Raw genomic sequence first — 19,298 nt, forward strand, 5'->3', positions numbered from 1 at the left:
AAGAGGAAAGAGAGGTACAGAAAGAGGAAGAGAGGTGCATAAAGGGGCAAGAGCTGTACATAAAGAGGGAAGATTAGTACAGAAAGAAGCAAGAGAAGTACAGAAAGAGGAAAGAGACATGCATAAAGAGGCAAGAGATATGCGTAAAGAAACAAGAGAGATATAGGAAGATGCAAGAGAGGTACAGAAAGGAAACGAAAGGTGCCAAAAGAGAACGAAAGGTGCCGAAAGGTGCAGAAAGAAGAAGAACGGTGCAGAAAGAGGAAGAAAGGTGAAAAAAGAAGCAAGAAGTGCAAAAAGAGGCATGGCCGGAGATCACCTCTCAGCAATCTCACTGTGTGGGGCTTACTGGAGGTACCTGGTGGGCTAGTTGTCCCCTAAGGTTCCTCAGCATTTAAGAGACTTCATCCCTTAATGCAGAGTGCACCAGGAGGCATGTTTCCAGAGTCATGCAGGGAGGGGGCGGGGCCCTATGAAGAGTTGTCAGCTTCTGCTTTTTTTACCTGTTTTAGGACGAGGGGCTGTTTGGCCCCCCTTCCCTTAATACTTCTTGTGCTCTGGGGACCCCATTCCCCAGGGCCTGATCCATACTTTCCGGTGCAGATCGGCTGCGGACGTATGCTGATAACGTCCCCGAACACCTGCGGCCTAGTGCGGCCTTTGGGACTGGAAGCTGGGGTGCATCCCGAAGGCCGAGGAAAGCCACACAGTGGCCGCGGAGAGGCGCACTGCTCTGCAGCGGCGGAGCACTGGGGCGAACGGACGACGTTTTTGCCCCACTTCTACCTCCTACTGTGCCCATCAAGATCCTGCAAGTAAGGACCTGGCAGGCTACGCCGGTTCCCCGAGCTGCACTCCGGCACTGACCAGCCCTACTGTCTGGCTCCCTGCGGTGGATGAGACCGGGTGAGTGGCGGCGCCATCTTGGGCATTGTCGTGTCCTCCCTAGCCCCTCACCCCGTGGCTAGCGGGTGAGGACTGCTCTGCGGGGGCTGTGATCCTGGTGCCTGGACGTGATTTCTGGGTGTACCCCGGCTCAAGTGGGCACTGAAGCATCTCTGGGGGGCCTTGGGTGCGGGCCCTGTGATCCTGACCCTGCGCTGTGGTAGGCCCGGACTGGACTGCTGTCTACCCTGGAACTGAGTGGTGTATTTGCCACTGGTGGCTGCTATTGCCGGGCATAATCTACCGCCTTGAGGTGTGGGCTTGAGTGTTGGCTTGGATTGGGACAATCTGCAGGGCCTCCTGCTTGTTAAGGGGACGAGCACGCGGTGGCTGAGGGGGTGCCTGCCTCACCGTTTAACGGACCTCCTTCCCTCCGCTCCTCCTGGCCCACGCTATTCATAGCACTTTGAATCCACGTTGAAATATCTTCCTACCCGCGTCGACATGGCGAGAAGAGGGCCCAGGAATCAGACGGCATAGGGTAAGCTGGACAAATATGCTTATGATAAAGGGCTGAATGTGACACCGCCGCAGGGTAAGACTCAGGAGGGCGATGGGGGGAAAAAAATCACGCTGGAGGACATCATGAAGGAGCTAACAAATGTACAAACGACGGTTGGAACAATCTTTACGGACGTCTCCCTGCTTCGGGCGGACTTCCACAAAATGGCGGATAGAGTGAAGGAGATGGACGTAGTGAGGAAATCCCTGGTCCAGGACACCTTGGACTTACAAATGTCAGTGGCCCGCTTGGTAAAAGATAACAAAATGCTAGCAGACAAGTTGGACGACCAAGAAGGACGCGCACGACGGAACAACGTGAGAGTTATAGGTGTTCCGGAGACGGAAGGAACCCGGGCGATGGATCTTTATGTTGAGGAACTGATAAAAACTAAACTGCAGCCAAAGGGACTATCTCATTTCTTCTCCGTTGAACGTGCTCATAGAGTGCCGGAGGGCAGCCGAAGCCAGGAGCTCCCCCGAGACCTATCCTGGCCCGTCTCTTCAATTTTAGGGATAGGGATGCAATTCTGCAGGCAGCAAGAATCTCCCCCCCATCCGACTACAGAACTCAACCGTCTCCTTTTTCCCGGACTACACGGCGGCCGTCTCAAGGAAACGTCGCAGATTCTTTGAAGTCAAGAAACTACTTTGGGCGCAGGAGGTGCTGTACTCCATGCTCTTCCCTGCTAAATTGCGGGTGGTAGATGGAGGGCGGGCTTGGTTCTTTGATACGCCGGAGGCGGCTCTTGAGTGGCTAGAGGGATGGCAAACTGTGAATAAAAAGGAACGGAGACCCAGGCCACATCGTCGTCAAGAGGGAGACAACACCCCAGACGATCTGGGCTCTGGCAGCCAAGTGCCCCAACGTGATTTCACCCCTGAAGAGGAATAAGAATGGCCGCACTGTGACTATACCTTCGTATCGGATGAGGCAGCATGCGCGTCGATGCTTTAGCTGCTTGTTGGTTCCGGACTGGGGGGGACCTGTTGGACTCCAAAAAGGCTGATGCCTCGTAGGACTCTTTCCCCTTAACTGCAAGTATTGCAACTACGAGTGGGACGAAGCACTCTGCTATGTAGGGGTGGCGGGAAGTTGTAGGTTCGCTGAGCAGGGAGGCAGTGTGGGGGGGGTGGTTGTTGGAGTGGGAAGGTAACTGTTGCATATGATTCTGTTGACACTATTTTACATGGGGTTTTCTTTTTAGGTTTGTTGGCATTCTTTTTGTTAGGACAGCTATGTGCCTTGATGTGTCGATTTTATAGAACGCTTGCAGTGCTAAACATTTTGACATTCCTCCCCTTTGCTGATGGCTGAACTCAATTCACAGGACTCACTGGCTCCTCTGGCAGCCCTCACTCTGCTTACCTGGAATCTCCCGCGGGTTAGGGGATAAGGTAAAGAGGGGTCTGGTGCTACAGTATCTGAAGCGCTGTGGCCCTGCAGTGGTCTTTTTGCAGGAAATGCATTTGGTGGGGTCAGCAGTCCGAGCAATGGGACAGGTGGGGTTATAAGATGATGGCCCCCGCGGAGTTCTCCTCAGGTTCTAGGGGTACGGGAATTCTGGTTAGGAAAAACTTTCCCCTCGTGGTGCAGCAAACACGAGTTGATGTCCAGGGCCGCTTTGCGGCGTTAACCTGTCAGTGGGAGGGTCAGTTGTTCAACCTTGTCTCTGTCTACATACCCCCAGCACTCCACGCACAAGCACATTTTGCCCTCACAGCATTCTACTGACATCGCCAGTTGCGACACTCCTAATGGGGGGCGATTTTAACGATATTATTGATATAACCCTGGACAGATTCCGTGTTCGAGCGGAGATGCTGGGTGGGCGACACCTCCTAGGTCTAGTGGACGCCCTGGGTCTCACAGACAGTTGGAGATTCAAACACCCAGCTGAGACACGCTTCACTTTTTACTCTGCAGTACACAACTGTCTCACGCGCATTGATTATTTCTTTGTCTCCGCGGACGCTCTTGGGGGTTTGGAGGAGGTCCTTATACATCTGAGGGGTATATCTGATCACTCCCCGATATTGTTGAAATATACCCTTCACCGGGCTGGTAGAAGACGCATGTTTCCGCTGCACGCCGGCTTTCTCCAGGTGGAACCTGTCATATTGGCACTGACGTGTACTACTAAACACTTCTTTCAGGAAAATCAAGGCTCGGTAGACTCCGCATGCACGCTCTGGGAGGCGTATAAAGTGTTCCTCTGGGGTCAGGCAACGGCCTCCATCACAGGGCAGAAGAGGGAGCGGCGCGCGACCTTGGACGGTCTAGAGGCGGAACAATCCTTAGACATCGCGGACCAGGAGGCCCACCCATCTCCTGGGGCTGCCCGCATGGTTCGTCTTAAGCAAATTGAAGTCCTCACCCTCCAGAGAGAAATGGCACACGCTAGGATCCAGGCCACTCGGCATAGGATATACGAGCTGGGTGATAAGGCGGGGAAGATGCTAGCCTGGCTAGACAAAAAGGAACGGGCGAACAAAGTTATTGCTCAATAAAAGTCCCCCGAGGGCTCCTTGATATCTGACCCTGATGGGATAATCAATATTTTGGCTGACCACTATGAACAAATCTATGCCCCGCAGGCTTCTTATATGATTGCAGAGGCATATGACTACATTAAAGACCTCACGATACCAAAGCTCTCCCCGGAGGCGGCGCTTCTATTGGAGGATGATATCAATGTTGAGGAGGTGCAGGCCGCTACCTACGCCCTAGCGTCTGGTAAGGCGCTGGGTCCAAATGGGCTCCCAGTTGAACTTCACAAAACAACAATGCAAACGACGGCCCCCTTTTTCTTGAGTATGTTAGCTGATAGCCTCGACAGGGGGGAACTGCCGAGAGAACAGCGCTTGGCCACGATTGTCGTGATTCACAAGCCGGGCAGACCGGAGACGGACTGTGCCTCCTACCGCCCGATCTCTCTCATCAACGCAGAACCTAAAATCCTGGCCAAGCTACTAACGTTACGTCTTACTCCACATCTCGCATCACTGGTCGGTCCGGATCAATCCGGATTCATGCCGCACCGGAGCACAGCCCTTAATCTCCGACGGCTCCACGCAGTCATGGCACGGGCGCCACTTCTTGAAGAACCTGCTGTCATCCTTTCGCTTGACGCAACTATGGCGTTCGATACAGTAGAATGGCCTTACTTATTTGCAGTGCTCCAACATAAGGAATTTGGCCCCAAATTCTGCGCCTGGATTCGTTTGCTATATACTAAGCCTCTGGCGCATGTCGCTGCCAATGGACACATCTCGCGGGACTTCCCTCTTGGCCGTGGCACAAGGCAGGGGTGTCCGCTGTCACCCCTGCTATTTGCTCTGCTATTAGAACCTCTCCCAATCTGGGTCAGATGGGAGCCCTCTATTAAGGGGATCCGCTGGTCCGCTGTTTGGGAGGATCGTATATCCCTATACGCGGATGATATACTTTTATACCTCACCTTCCCTAGAAAGTCTATTCTTGTACTGTTAAACGTGTGTGAGCTGTTCGGCAGAGTGTCTGGTTATAAGATCAACTGGAATAAGTCCGTTCTTTATGTCCTCGCTGGCCCCCCTCCCGTCTTGCCCCTGAGTTGCCCCCTGAGGGTTGCAGCAACCTCATTCAAATATCTAGGTATCCTTATTACATCCGACCCTAATGAGTTCTACAGTCTGAACCTCCGGCCCCTGCTGGAGAGGTTTAAACGTGACGCTAAGGTGTGGCAGACTCTTACCCTCACACTCTTAGGTAAGGCAGCACTGTACAAAATGATGGCGCTCCCACGTTTCCTTTACGTGCTTGAAAATTCTCCGTTCTTGGTCCCTACGGCTTATTTTAAAGCGATAGCTGCAACGGTATCCCACCTGCTATGGGGCGCAAGACCACCTAGAATCGCCCAGGATAAGTTAACTAGAGGCTGGTATGATGGGGGATAGCGCTCCCAAACTTTGAGCTCTACTACTGGGCGGCACATCTTAAACAGATCAATTTCTGGCTTCACTCCCCACAGGCCGAGCCGGCATATTTCGCCGACAGACACTCTTTGGACAGTAGAGGTATCCTTCGTACGCTGTACTCCCGCCGTCCCCCCACGGATCTGATAGGCCCGACGCACCACACAGTGCAGTTGTGGTACAAGGACAATAGACGGCTTAAGTGTTTGGGCACCGTCATCCAAATGACACCTTTGTGGGATTCCTATAAACTGGGCTTCCTCCGTACCAGTAAGGGGTTCCAGGCTTGGGACACCATTGGCATATCGGTGGTGGGTGATCTTTGGAAGAAAGGTACGGTGGTGGACTTTGCCCACCTACAAACACAGTACGAGATGTCCCAGACGGAGATGTTTCGATACCTACAAATTAAGCATGCGTTACAATCAGCAATACCGACGGGTACTGTCCTGCAGGAATCGACCCCGCTTGAAGATAGACTCCTTTCAGAACACATGCCGGACAAGGCCACTTCCTTTACTTATAAGAAACTTATTAATAACTTACGGGACGTGATGTCCAAACTGAAAGAGACCTGGTCTGAGGAGGTGGGTTCCTTTGATGACTCCGAATGGCAAGAGGCCCTCACCTCACCGCGCGAAACTGCTATCCCCTCCAGATTAAAGCTGGTCCAACTCAAGGTACTTTACCGTATATATTACACGAGAACAACCCTTCACAAAATAGGTAAAGCCACACATAAGTTCTGTCTCCGCAACTGTGGGGAGGAGGGAACGTTCTTCCACACCATCTGGGGCTGTAGATGTATGTCGACATACTGGATCTCAGTGATGCGCACGATTTCCCAAGCAATAGATATATCCTTATTGCCAGAGCCACGTCGCTGCTTACTGAATGTTTAGGAACCCAATGACCTTAACCATCGACAGCAAGATTGGGTGATGTTGGGCATGATGGTGGCAAAGCGCAACATTGCTATGTTATGAGGCTCTGCAGTTTCTCCGACCCTTAATAAATGGGGTAGAGATATGGATGAGATGATGGTGGCAGAAAAGGCTGTTTTTATTCACTGTGGTTGCCCGAGGAAATGGGATGGAATCTGGGGGGCCTGGAACAAATTTCGAGGTTACATTTGTGAGCAGCCTTATATTGATGGGGAGGGTGGAGACCCAGACAGTTCCTTGACAGCCAACATGAGGGGATGGGGTTTTGAAATGTTGATGTATGCTACTTTTTGTATTTATTCATGACTCTTCAAATCGAATATGCCTGCAATGTGTTCGATAACCTAAGACTATACGATGAACCTGAATTTTTGCTAACACTGTCCTAAATGTTTTGCCTAAGTGAAAATAAAAACAACTTCAAAAAATAAAAAAAAATACCACAGGAAGGGGGACGCGTGGCCCCCCCTCCTGCGGCAATTTCAGCCCCAGGGACCCTATTTCCTGGGGTTGGGCCATTTATTCATATTTAATGTTTTTAAGGAAGGGCTGTCCCCTTCCCCGGGCCAGTTTTAGCCCCAGGGACCCAATCACCTGGGGCCTGCCATCTATTTCATAATTTTTTTTATTTTGGAGGGGGACCACATGGCCACCCTCCTGAGGCACATCTTGTCCCAATGACCCCATCCCCCGGGGTGTGACCACATTCTCTTTTTTGCATTAAAATGGGTAGTGGGGCCTCCATGTGTGAAAAATGCTGCGGCAACAAATGATGGATAAAATGCTAAATGAATGAAACATTATCCACCCACTCAAGAAATCTGGGTTAAATCTATTGCGGCAGATTTATGAAGGCCTTGCGCCGCCGGTGCGTCACTTTATTTGACGCAACGGCGGCGCAAACAATGCGCCCTATTTACAACGTGACGCATCTAGGAGATGCGTCACATTGTAAAGCCCTGCGCCATAAGGAGGCGTTCCTGCGCAGGGGGGGGCGTTCCTGGGCAGGAACGCCTCCTAAAAGTGGCTGAGTGAAATCTATGAGATTTCACTCAGTCACTTTCAGGACAATGCTGCATCAGAACCCTGCGCCTGCTTGAAGCAGGCGTAGGTCTTGACGCAGCATTGTTGGAGATGGGGCACCCTCGAGCCTTGCTGGAGCTGCGTCGCACTTGCGATGCAGCTCCAGGAATGCGCCACCTTTACGGCACAGATGTGTCACTCATCTGTGCCGTTTTTGCCCCATGGTGCGCCGCATTATAAATGCGGCGCACCATGGGTGGCGGAGCAGCGGCGCAGGATGACTGGCGCATCCCTGGGGATGCGCCAGTCATCATAAATCTGCCCCATTGTTCTTTTGTGCACTCTGCCACCTAAGTTTGGACCCAGCCATGCGCAAATCAGTCTTGACCCTACTCCTCATGGAGCAGTGCAGCCCATACTGCCAAGCCAGGTCCTCCCTGCTGGCTGTGCCACTGGATTCAAGCTAGTCTGGCTAATGAGGGGTGATATAGCCTATAACCAGTCCCAGGATGCTTGCTTCTGGTGCAGGGAGGCTTGACAGTTTGGGCTGGGGTGAATGTAGGATTTATTCAGCATTCCGTCCTTCATTTGTTTGTAAGTCATTTTAAAGGCAGCAGGACTTTGCAGAATGTCTTTAAAAGTACAATTTGTGCATGAGCACTTTAAAAGTACTAATCTACCTTATTTTTTACATATGTGACACCCCTCAGGTCTCCCCTAGGTGTCCAAGAGGTGGGGGAAATGTAACTATAGGCAGATACCTTATAAAAGATGTTTTATATGACCTGTTGCAGAAAATGGACCCATTTCATTTTCTCCATTGTAGATACTTAGCTGCACAGGCTAACATTGCAATATGTTATTTAGATAGTACTATTGCTAGGAAAGGAGTAAATATAGTTCAAGGACTTAAGTGACTAGTATCGATAAAGTCAACAACTAGCCACTGTTGAATTTATTGTAACAAGTACACAAGAAAAATTATAGATCTTTCTCTTCTGTAGGCCAAAATCCAGCCATCTAGTGGTCTCAGTCTGAACCGGCTTAGGTAGGCTGCTTTGATTAGGTGATAAGTTGCCTGACTGAAGCAGAGGTTATCTTATGGAGAGAGCTCTGAAGCTGAGGATGATGGGTTCTGCCAGGGGGCTGGGTAAATCAAACTGAGCTCAAAGAGAAAGTAGATCAGTAAGGAGTGCCAGGCGTACCTAACCCCACACCCTGTGCCTGGTCAGATGGCAGGTCTAAACCTGCCATCTGGCTGGGCACAGGATGCAGGCTTGCAGAGGTCCAACCAGCAAGATGCAGGAACACAAAGATATCCCAGAATTCACTAGGCTACCTTAACTTGTTTGACTGACAGCCTTGATGTAATATGCATCCTTTTAGGAATAAATGTCCAATACAGGTCACAGCACAATCCTGTTCAGAGCTATGATTAAAATCTGTAAATGAATGTGTATCTGGTTGTTAGTGTATGGATGTGTGTGGATGTGTGTGTGTGTGTGAAAGCTGAAGAGTTATAGAGGAATTCCATGCTATGTGGTACAGAGGTGAGAGCTACAAATGTGTGGGTGCTTCAATTCAGGGTCACATACAATTGAAGATTGGTTGCTAAAGGGTAGCACCCACATATATGCAGTAACCTACCCTACGGCTTTCCCTGTCTGATGATTTCAAGACTGCGTGATAAAGTGCATATTTCAGTGTACAGGCAGAGCGTTAAAAAAATCTTTTGACAGGAGGGAAGCCCTATGTTTAAATATTAAGTCAGTCACCCCTAAGTTGTCCTTTTTGCCCGCAAGGCAGGGTGCCTTGTATATAAAAGGGAAGCCTGTAAGATTGTAATATTTGCATGGTCATACAGTGAATAGTATCCAAACATTATTTTAACTGTTAGAGCTGTAGCTATGAAGAGAAAGCTAAAGTACAGTTAAAGTGCTGGTTTTGTAGATTTGATTTGGAAAAATCTACATAGAAAATAAAATGGGAAAATGACATTCAAAAAGGTATACTTTCCTTGCCTTATGCTCCTAGCCTCTAGTTAGCCTCGCAGAACTGCTTTGGAAAGGGCTGAAATACTGCTCTCAGAGGAGTTAGGATTATTAAAAGAAGTTCAATAACTTAAAATATTAAAAGATATGGGAAGCCTGGAGAAGAGGAGTCTTTTATCCGAAAACACACTTTAACCCTCTCATTTTAGTTTCAGAGCAGAAGGGAGGTGGCCCTAGAACCAGATTAGAGTGGTTGAGTGGGAGGGACCTGCTCATGATCTTAAATACATCCCTAGGTATTCTGCAAGCTACCTTTAAGGGCAAAAAGATTTTGTCATGTTAGATATTATTGGAAATGGTGCACTCTGGGAGAGTTTGCAGTGAGAAAAGCAGGATTTGGTGCACAATTGAGAAAGTTTGACTTTGGGAACCTTATGCTCATTGGTCAAGGAGTATCCAGGAGTCATCCACAACAACTGACTTGTAAATTGAAGAAAAGGAGCACTTCTCCTGAGAATACTGCCTGGATCTGTGGTGGACCTGCTGTATGTAACCTGTGAGGAGAACTGAAGGGCTGGACCTGCTCCCACTTGTACTCAGGACTGAAAGGTGCACTCCAATGGTCAGATGGCTGATCTTCTGTGTGGCTGAAGGGATATAACAAGCTGTAAGGGACATTTTTTTCATGTGTATCCAATGGACCAGTTACAACTGAACTGGACTGGACCTTGCTGGTGGCCTCTGCAGAAGTGTTTCTTGGCCCCCAAAGTGTTGTTCCTGATTTCCTGAAAACTTTAGAAGTGGCAGAGAGGAACTTTCCCAGGAAGTCTAAAAAGTTGGGATTTAGAAAATTTTTGGACTTCCGAGACCTCTGGAGCTTCAGAGATACCTTGCATCAAAAGTGTCTGATTTCAGAAGGACATTGGATATAGCTGCAGGCCTGGCCAGCTGGAAGATTTGCAGCAACAAAATTAGACCAATTCTGAAGGTAGGAATCTTCACCCTGCAAAGTGTGTGCAGTAACTTCCAGACAAGAGGAATTTGGCAGCCGCGAAAGTTACATTTTCTGACGCTGAGCTTTTTCCACCAAACCCACTGGTGTTTATTATTATTATTATTAAATCGATTTTGTACAGCGCACGGTTACCCTGGAGCATCCCGGCGCTTTGCCAACAGAAGAAATCAAAAGCAGCAAGGACAGAGCAGATCAGCAGAAGAGGAGAGTTTTTAGTTGTTTACGAAAGCGCAGAAGACAGGGTTCGGCGCGAAGACCTAAAGGGAGAGCATTCCAAAGGGTGGCAACATTAACGGAAAATCTCTTTCCTCCTGTTCGGACCTTTTTCACCCTAGGGACAACGGTCAGATGTTGCTGGTCTGAGTGTAAGGTTCTACTGGCTTTGTACGGGATCACCATCTTTTGAAGGACGGGGGGGCCTTTGCCTTGCAAGATTTTATGTGCAAGGCAAAGGGATTTAAATGTAACTCTTTCCCGTATTGGCAGCCAGTGTAACGCCCTCAGTGCTGGTTTTGCCGAACGAGACATCGGGATGTTGTAAAGCATTCGTGCTGCCGCGTTCTGAACTTGTTGGAGTCTGTTCAGTGTGCTCTCCGGGGCACCGAGGTAGATCGCATTACTAAAGTCTAATCAAGATATAATCAAGCCCTGGATTAAGAGTTTAGTGGGACCTCATCTCCCCGTTTTCTGGGTTTGAAGGGACTTTGTGGGATTTCTCCTTCAACCTTGCCCTGCTAGAGGATTTTGCCATTCATAAAAATGACTAAGTGAGAAGGTAAAAAATTTGACCCTTTTGGTGTCCGACCTCTGCTACATCATTATAGGACTGAATTGCACCTATGCTCCATTCAAACGTGAATAGTGATATATATTTTTTTTAATTATAATGATTTATGTTTATTTCATTTTGCATAACTATATAAACTTTACATAAATAATCTATCATTGTATTAAAACACAGTTTCACACAGAACGCCTCTTCTCATTTACACCCAACCTCCATATTAATACAAGTCTCAAGTGCATTTCCAAGTCTATAGTTTGCCAGATATATAGCCACATACTCGTAGTTATACTCTATTGTTGGACTTCTATTACAACATATCTCTTCACAGCAGAGGTTTACATAATCCGTTCACTGTGATTACAACAAAGGAGCTGACAGATTCATCGTTAACTATGCTATTTGAGTCCTTGGAACTAATTTGACTATGGCTGTTATTAGGACCCTAAACAAAACATACATACCATAGTGGTGGACTGTCTGTTCTTGAGTTCCAAGGCTACAGTCTGGGAAATTTGAAGGGAAGGCTTTCTTTTTATTTATTTTTTATATTTTTTATTTGTGCATTATTACAATTTGCAATATGGCATTCCGGATTTCTTTCAGTTTACAAAAGAAAAGAGAAGGACATACATACGTTAGATCACCAAATGCTAATTATGCATACCAACTATTCTGATGCACTGTTTGTTAAGAAAAAAAGGAGAAAATTATAGTAAATGAACCGCTTTTCCTCATGCACAGTTTTTCACTCCCTCCCACCCACCCTCCCTTGGGTTGGACAGACAATTATATTAAGTTGATGCCGGCAGGTCCGACCCTATGAATTACCTTTCAAGCCATCTAGTCAAAGGTTCCCATATCTTTAAACCTTTCATGCAGGAGCGCGTCCCTCTTCTTTCAAAGATAGCTTTTTCAAAGTTATAATTCACTACTAGTCGTGTTAACCATTGATGATATCCTGGTGGGAATGGGTCTAACAAGTCTGAGGCTAGGCAGGGCGGGTATATCGCCATGCCTTTGAAGACCAATTGCTCTCCAGGTTTCCCTCGGATCTCCTTATCTACTTCAAGACAAATCAAGGAATGTGAGAGATAAATATCCCTCCCTAGCACTTCTTTAATAAAGTTTGTGATCTCTAGTTTCAAGTTACTTAAAATGTCAAAAGAGGCAAACATGTGTGTGAGATCTGCCTGATACATTGAGCATTGGGGGCAAAGGGTCCATCTCCCTGTCCCCCATTTCGCAATCTTTTTCCGGGTGTAAAAAAGCGAAAAGCAGGATTCATAATACTGGGCTTGAAGCCGCGCCGGAATTAACAAACCTTGTGCTAGCTCGGTTGAATAGAGAAATAAGTCTTCAGAAATATTGATTTCCTCTTCCCACTTCCTAGCCCGCATTGCCAAATCATCTGGCATTAATAAGTTGAAAGAATAATACACAAATCCAATAGTTAGATGTTTCTTACTCTGATTATCTATAATAGGGTTGCTTATAAATCCTGATGGAACACCGCATTTTTTCCTTACTTGCAAGTACTTATGGAAATCTCTCCAATCCAATTTGCATCTTTCTTTAAGATTTTCAAATGAAGTTATCACGAATAGGGAATCAAAATCACCAAGTTTCGTCAGGCCTTTATTTTGCCATTTGTTTATTATTATGTCTTTAAAAATGTCTGGCAGGTTCGGGTTATTATAACTTGGGGTATAATAATTCACACGACCCAGTCCTAGCATATTGCGAGCTGATTTCATGGTTTTGAACCCAGCTATCAGCATCTTGAAGCCGACCTTCTTATAGTGGGAGTCATTCAGAAATCTCCAGATACATCCCCATGTATCTCTGCCCATTATGAGTTCTATTGGGGTAGGTATATCTCCCAAGGGGTTATCTGTTGGCTTTTCGTAAAGAGGAGTAAGGTTATACAGAAGAGTGGTTGCCCAATATTAAAGTTTTATATTTGGAAGTGCCAGCCCACCCCTTTCCTTTGGTAGAGAAAGAAACTTATAAGCTCTTCAGGGTTTTCATATGCCCATATAAATCGAGAGAACAGGTCTTCAATCCTTTTCAGGCAGATAGCGCTGAATTATAACAGAATAGCTCTTAAAAATGTAGGAAAGAAGAGCATTTTGATTTATTTACATCTGCAAGATGCAAGTTATGCAATCGAGTTAATTCAGGTTTCATTTTATTAATCAGGGGGTCAATATTACAGTCTACTATCCCATCGATGCTGGCAATAATATCCACTCCACGATACGTAGCATTTTCTACCTGTCGAATATCATCACCAATTCTAACATTATTGCAAATAATCTGGGTTTTAGATCTATTAAGAGAGTATCCTGCTAAAAGTCTGAATCTTTCCGCCTTTGTTTCAACCTCAGCCATTGATGTTCCAGGATTGGCTGATACCAGAACAATTTCGTCGGTATAGGCCAAAACCTTTGTTTCCCAACCGTGAAAAATAATGGGGCTAATTTTTGATTAGTTTCAAGGAATCGTAAAAAAGGGTCTATATATAATGCAAATAAAATTGGTGAGCTCGGGCATCCCTGGCGGGTACCTCTAGGTATTTTAAACGTGTCAGTTAGTGAGCCATTTAAAAATAACTTAGCAGTGGGCTGAAAGTATAGCATTTTAAAAGCCTGTATAAGTCCCGGGCCTATCTCGACCCTTGACAGGGTATCCCACAAAAAAGGCCAAGAAACCCTGTCAAAGGCCTTCTCGGCATCGAGTAGAATAAGTGCTTTGGGTCTTCAGAGATATGTGCGGCATCAAACAGTGATATAGTTCTCCTGATATGATCTACAGTACCACGTCCAGGGATGAATCCATGTTGCCAAGGTGAAATTACTTTATGTATTTCCCCAGCTAATGAAACCGCAAACATTTTATGATAGATTTTTCTATCTGCGTTTATCAGAGTAATAGGACGATAAGAGGCAGGTTCAAGAGCAGATTTATGCTTTTTCAAGAAAATAATTATTTTAGCTTGCGACCATGATTCTGGTGGTCTCCCCCCTTGAATACATGTACGGACAGGTGGAGCATAGCCTCTTTCAATTCAGTGGAAAACTTTTTATAAAATCACGCTGGAATATTGTCTAGCCCAGTGACTTAACCATTGGGAAGGCTGTTAATACAAAGTAGAAAGTCTATCCATTGAGGGAGCTCGTAAAGTTGATCTTGGTCATCTTGATCTAACTGTACCACTGGGATTTGTTTAAGGTATGTAGTAATATCTTTTAAATGTGCCATGCTTGTTTCATGACATAAATCTTGATAATAAGTAGGAAACACTTTGCGAATGCCCTCAGGCTCTGAGATAATTCTTTGTGTGGAATTTTTTATTGCAGTAATGATTTTCCTTGCAGCTTTTTGTCTTGCCGTGATCGCAAGGTGATGCCCGACCTGCTCGCTGCATTCATATGCTTCCTTCCTCCAGATTGATAATCTATCCAACGCTTTCTTGGCGATTTTCTCCATTACAGATGCTTTTGCAGGCATTATTTTGGCAAGCGCATCCGCTGGCTCATTGCCATCAATAAGAGCGATAATTACATTTTCTTCTGCAGCAGCTAATCAGGCTTGCAAATTATCCAGGAGGTGACGCTTATTCCTATTTAAGGAAAACAAAAAATTCAGTGTCTCGCCTCTAATTACTGTTTTAGCGCATCCCATACCACTTCGATCCCTGTACTGTCTAAATGATCCTTAATAAATTGTGAGATCAAATGCCTCATATGTTTACAATATTCATTGTTTAAGAGGAGGGAACTTTCAAAGGTCTAGCTAGCCAATTCTCGTATAACTCCTGTTGCTCCTTTTATTTCCACGACTGAAGGATTGTGGTCTTACACAATACATGGGGTCTTTTCAATTGAGCATGAGTGAAGAATTGAGTGAGATGCAAACATAAAATCTAATCTCACCAATTTATTATGTGGAAAAGAATAAAAGGTGTGGCCAGAATCGGTAGGGTGCTGTGAGTGCCAAATGTCGATGAGTACCTGTTCATGACATAAAGTCCTCAGGTCTTTAAAGACCTTCGGTTTCTGACCAGAGTAGATCCAATTTTTATCTTTGGCTGTGTTCTTATTAGTAGGCTACTTTATATTAAAATCACCGCAACTGATTAAAGGTAGAGGCCACTCAGTCAGTTCATTATTCATAACATCAAAAATTGCTAGGTCATCTGAGGTGCTACCATATAAAGTGCATACCATGAGTAAATCTCAATTTTCCCTCCGACATTCAGTGATAACCCACCTCCCATATTGGTCAGCTAGTGTTCGTGTAAATTGAATTGAGCGCTTTGTGGATAGTACTGCCACCCCCCGTACATTAGCATCCTGTGTTGTGGCCCCTACCACTGTATAGCCAAGCGAGTCTAAAAGGTGAATCTGAGTTCTTTCTATATGTGTTTACTGTAAGCATAGAATATTGGCTTTAAGTAGCTGGAGAGCACTTGCGGTATTAAGTCGCTTTTTAGGATCATTAAGGCCACAAATGTTAATTGTTGCTATCTGTAGTTTACTCATTGAAGGTAGCAGAGTTCCTCCAAAACCAACAAACATATATCAGATAGTGAAAGACAGTTTGATTCAATCTTCTTGGTGCTAACCCCTTCCCCCACCCTACCCCAGCCCCGATGGATCCCCCCATACACCGCCAACAATTAGGGATACCTTCTTCACCAAGGACCAGGATGAGGACATTTGAGGAATCAGGATCCTGTGCCCCCCCCCGGTCCAGCCCTTTCCCTAAACTATCCACTCTTTCAGTGTCAACTCAATTTGAAGCATTAAACCTTAACATAAGCCTTGAGTACATAAGTATTTATACCTTGGTTCTGTTCCTTCTTGACTCTGTAGCCTCTTTCAGATAGGCTTGGGCCTGCACTTAAGAAATAAAGCTGTGTGTAACCCCATTGAGAATGTCTTTTAAGCGTGCTGGGTTCTGTAGATATACCGTTGCCCCGATTTGTTGAAAGGGGAAAAATATTTGCCTCAGCCTCCATCTTTGCTCCACCGGGGCATGAGCAAAGTCAGGCCTGCTGAAAAAGGTGACGCCATTGAATTCCTTCTTGCTTGTAGGTCTTGCTAAATCAAAGAGTGCCTGGCGTAAAAGAGAGTTACCAAAATATACTAACATTGCACGGGTGTATTGTGCTGGAGGTGTAGACCGTTTGGAAGGTGACAAAGGGAAGCGGTGAGCATGTTGTATCTCCTTGTCCCCATCCCAGGATTGCAGCTCGGGAAATGCTCCTTTTATAAGTCCAAGGATCACTCCCTTCCACTTCTTCCGGGGCCCCAAGGATGCGAAGATTGTTGCATCGCAATCTATTCTCCTGCTCCTCGACTTTCACCAATAAATCCTTAACCATACCATCATGTGCATCCCCCTGTACTTTTAGTGAACAGTGATTTCTTGCTGTTGTTTTATTTTTTCTTTGTGATTTTTGCCTTTCAACATTCCATATTAATATCTCCAGTACCCCTTATTGGAGTTTAGTGTGATCTTTCTCATTAAATGTTTCTTAATTCCTTTAGAAATAGGACATTTTTAATGCAAAGTCCTATTCCGTAACTGTGCATGGCAATATTTGACAGGGACAACTTAGGTTTATGCAAAGAGCAAGAAATACCACTCAGGGTACCCCAGGAGCTATAATAGTGAGGTCAGCTTTCCCAGCAGTCCCTATCTAAAGAGTTGATCTTGTTTGGCCACTTGTTCCACAGTGCAAAGGTCACTGAAACCATTTCATTCATGATGGAGCCATTTGCACCACGGAAAAACAGCCATCAATTGGCAACAGCAGCACCTCATGTCATCTCCCTGCATTTGAGGTTATGGGTGCCACAGCTCCCCTCTACATTGTGGCTCCTGAGAGTCTGGAATGCCATGGATGTAGTCACAGGGGAGGGCATGATTTGGAATTCAAAGTTAGCAAGGATTATAAATGTCTTCGGCAATGAATAAAGTTAGATGACATAAGTCACTCAATGTAGCAGACTACAAGACCATTAAGTGCCTCAATAGTAAATGTGTTAATTAATTACATATTACAATTTTATTTTGTCACCATGCACGCTAACTAATAATTCTTAAAATCTCCAATTTGTTGGAATTAAATATATGTTTCGTATCTAGTTAATGCGATGAATGTTTATATAATGTCATTATTTGTTAAATACTTTAACTTAAAAAAAGATCTTTTTCCTTTGCTTCAGACCATAGTCCTGAATTCAGTAAATGGAAGCAGTGTGACAGAGTTCATCCTGTTAGGACTCTCAGATGATCCAGGCCTGAAAGTGATTCTCTTCATTTTAATTTTATTACTCTATATCTTCACCTTTCTGGGCAATTTCATCACCATGGTCATTGTTTTATGCAGCTCTCATCTACAAGCACCTATGTACTTCTTTCTTGCTCAGCTGTCCTTCTTGGATCTTTCTTTCTCTAACGTTTTCTCACCCAAGATTTTGGCTGACCTCGTTAGTAAGAAGAAAACAATCTCGTTATATGGCTGCTTTACTCAAGTGTACTTCTTTGCTTCTTGTGCAAGTACTGAGTTCTTCCTATTGGCGGTGATGGCCTACGACCGGTATGTGGCAATATGTAGCCCTCTGCTCTATACAATCATGATGAGGAGAAGTATCTGTGTGCGCTTGACTTCTGCATCATATATAGGTGGCTTTCTACACTCTCTAATTCATGTAGGATGTTTATTCCGTTTATCTTTTTGTGGTCCTGATGTCATAAACCACTTTGGTTGTGATTACCCGGTGCTCCTGAAGCTGTCCTGCACTGACATCTTAATAAATGACTTGGTACGCTTTGGATTATCTGCTTTAGTAGTTGCAAGCTCCCTCCTTGTTATTTTTTTCTCCTACTCCCACATTGTTGTTACAATCCTCAGGATCCGCACCACAGCAGGAAGGCGCCGGGCTGCCTCCACCTGCATCTCACACTTCACTTCAGTCTTTCTCTTCTGTGGCAGCTGTTTTTTCATGGAGATGCTCCCCAATTCAAGCTCTTCAGAACAGCGGTATAAAGAAATAGCTCTGATTCCTACTCTCATAATTCCTGCCTTGAACCCTCTGATTTACAGTCTGAGAAACAATGAAGTAAAAGAGGCTTTGAGAAAGATATTGTACCAGGAAACAGATTTTCACTAATGAGTCCTACTGTGGCCTTTCAAAATAGTATAAAGAATACAACTGAAGAGCTGAAAACGTGTGACATTGCTTCTGTAAATTTTGAAAAGTTATTAGTGAATCTTTGACAATTTCATAAAATTGTTAAACTCAGACCCAGTAGAATGGGGTAAAACACACATTTAAAAACCCAGTTGTACTTAATTCCAGTTCATGGAAGGACACTTGAGACTCCCAGAATTTGGTTTGCGGGTGCCTGTCAGAACCTGATATCCTCATGCCAAATTCTTGCAATCTCATAATAAGAGCTTTCAGTTGTACATGTTCATTCATCATCTCTTTCTGTTAGTTACTTTATTTGTATTTATAATAAACTCATAGCTGTCCTAGAATGCCCCTTTTTTGCTGTCATTCAATAGGGATGTTATTTACCATATCATATATATATATACTGTTACCAGGAGTGGTAAATACTTCTTAATTCAAGTTGTGAGTCAGGTAAAAAGGCATAACAAGCAGAATAATGGTTTACTCTACCGAATTGTGCAAGATTGCCTTTTTCTGGTCATTATCTTCAGATACATTTTAGCAGGTGTGAACTGTCAAGGTTTGCCACAGTAAAAGTGTTGGGGTGCAGCGTTTACATCAGAACTCCCAAAACATTTGAAATGAGCCATTGTGGTTTTAGTGTGGCAGCATGATCCATAAGTGTGGAGAGAGATTGTGTGTGTTTTGGATATATGGCAAAAGTGAAATTCTGAGTCCCCCTCCTGTTTTTATTATTCTGCCTCTGAGTTTTCTGGATATTCTCCTAGGTATCCTGCTCTTCTTGATGTTTAGTTTTTCCTTTGTATTCTGTGCCCTACTGCTCATCCATTGTATGAGTGATGGCATGGAATGTTCCTGTGTGTCTGATTGAGTGAAATGTCAGTTAGTGTATGTGGCCTGAGTAGCTGGGATGCTGTGGCTACTTCT

At 45.3% G+C, this 19,298-nt stretch overlaps 1 protein-coding gene across 1 annotated transcript; it reads left to right on the top strand.

Moving 5' to 3' along the window:
* The first annotated feature begins 1,611 nt into the window (after nt 1-1,611).
* Nucleotides 1,612-18,344, top strand: LOC144760972 (olfactory receptor 5AP2-like). The gene is made up of 2 exons (XM_078646563.1): nt 1,612-1,764; nt 17,397-18,344. The coding sequence occupies exons 1-2, from the start codon at nt 1,612-1,614 to the stop codon at nt 18,342-18,344; spliced, it is 1,101 nt and encodes a 366-aa protein (XP_078502689.1).
* The last annotated feature ends 954 nt before the right edge of the window (nt 18,345-19,298 follow it).

This window comes from Lissotriton helveticus, chromosome 1_1 (genome assembly GCF_964261635.1).
Source record: "Lissotriton helveticus chromosome 1_1, aLisHel1.1, whole genome shotgun sequence".
NCBI classification, from domain to species: domain Eukaryota; kingdom Metazoa; phylum Chordata; class Amphibia; order Caudata; family Salamandridae; genus Lissotriton; species Lissotriton helveticus.

Bases quoted from the DNA above. Each gene is read 5' to 3' on its own strand.
- LOC144760972 (XM_078646563.1), top strand. From the start codon at position 1,612: ATGGCGGATAGAGTGAAGGAGATGGACGTAGTGAGGAAATCCCTGGTC. The intron at 1,765-17,396 runs GTGAGAGTTATA...CCTTTGCTTCAG, and splicing joins GACGCGCACGACGGAACAAC to ACCATAGTCCTGAATTCAGT.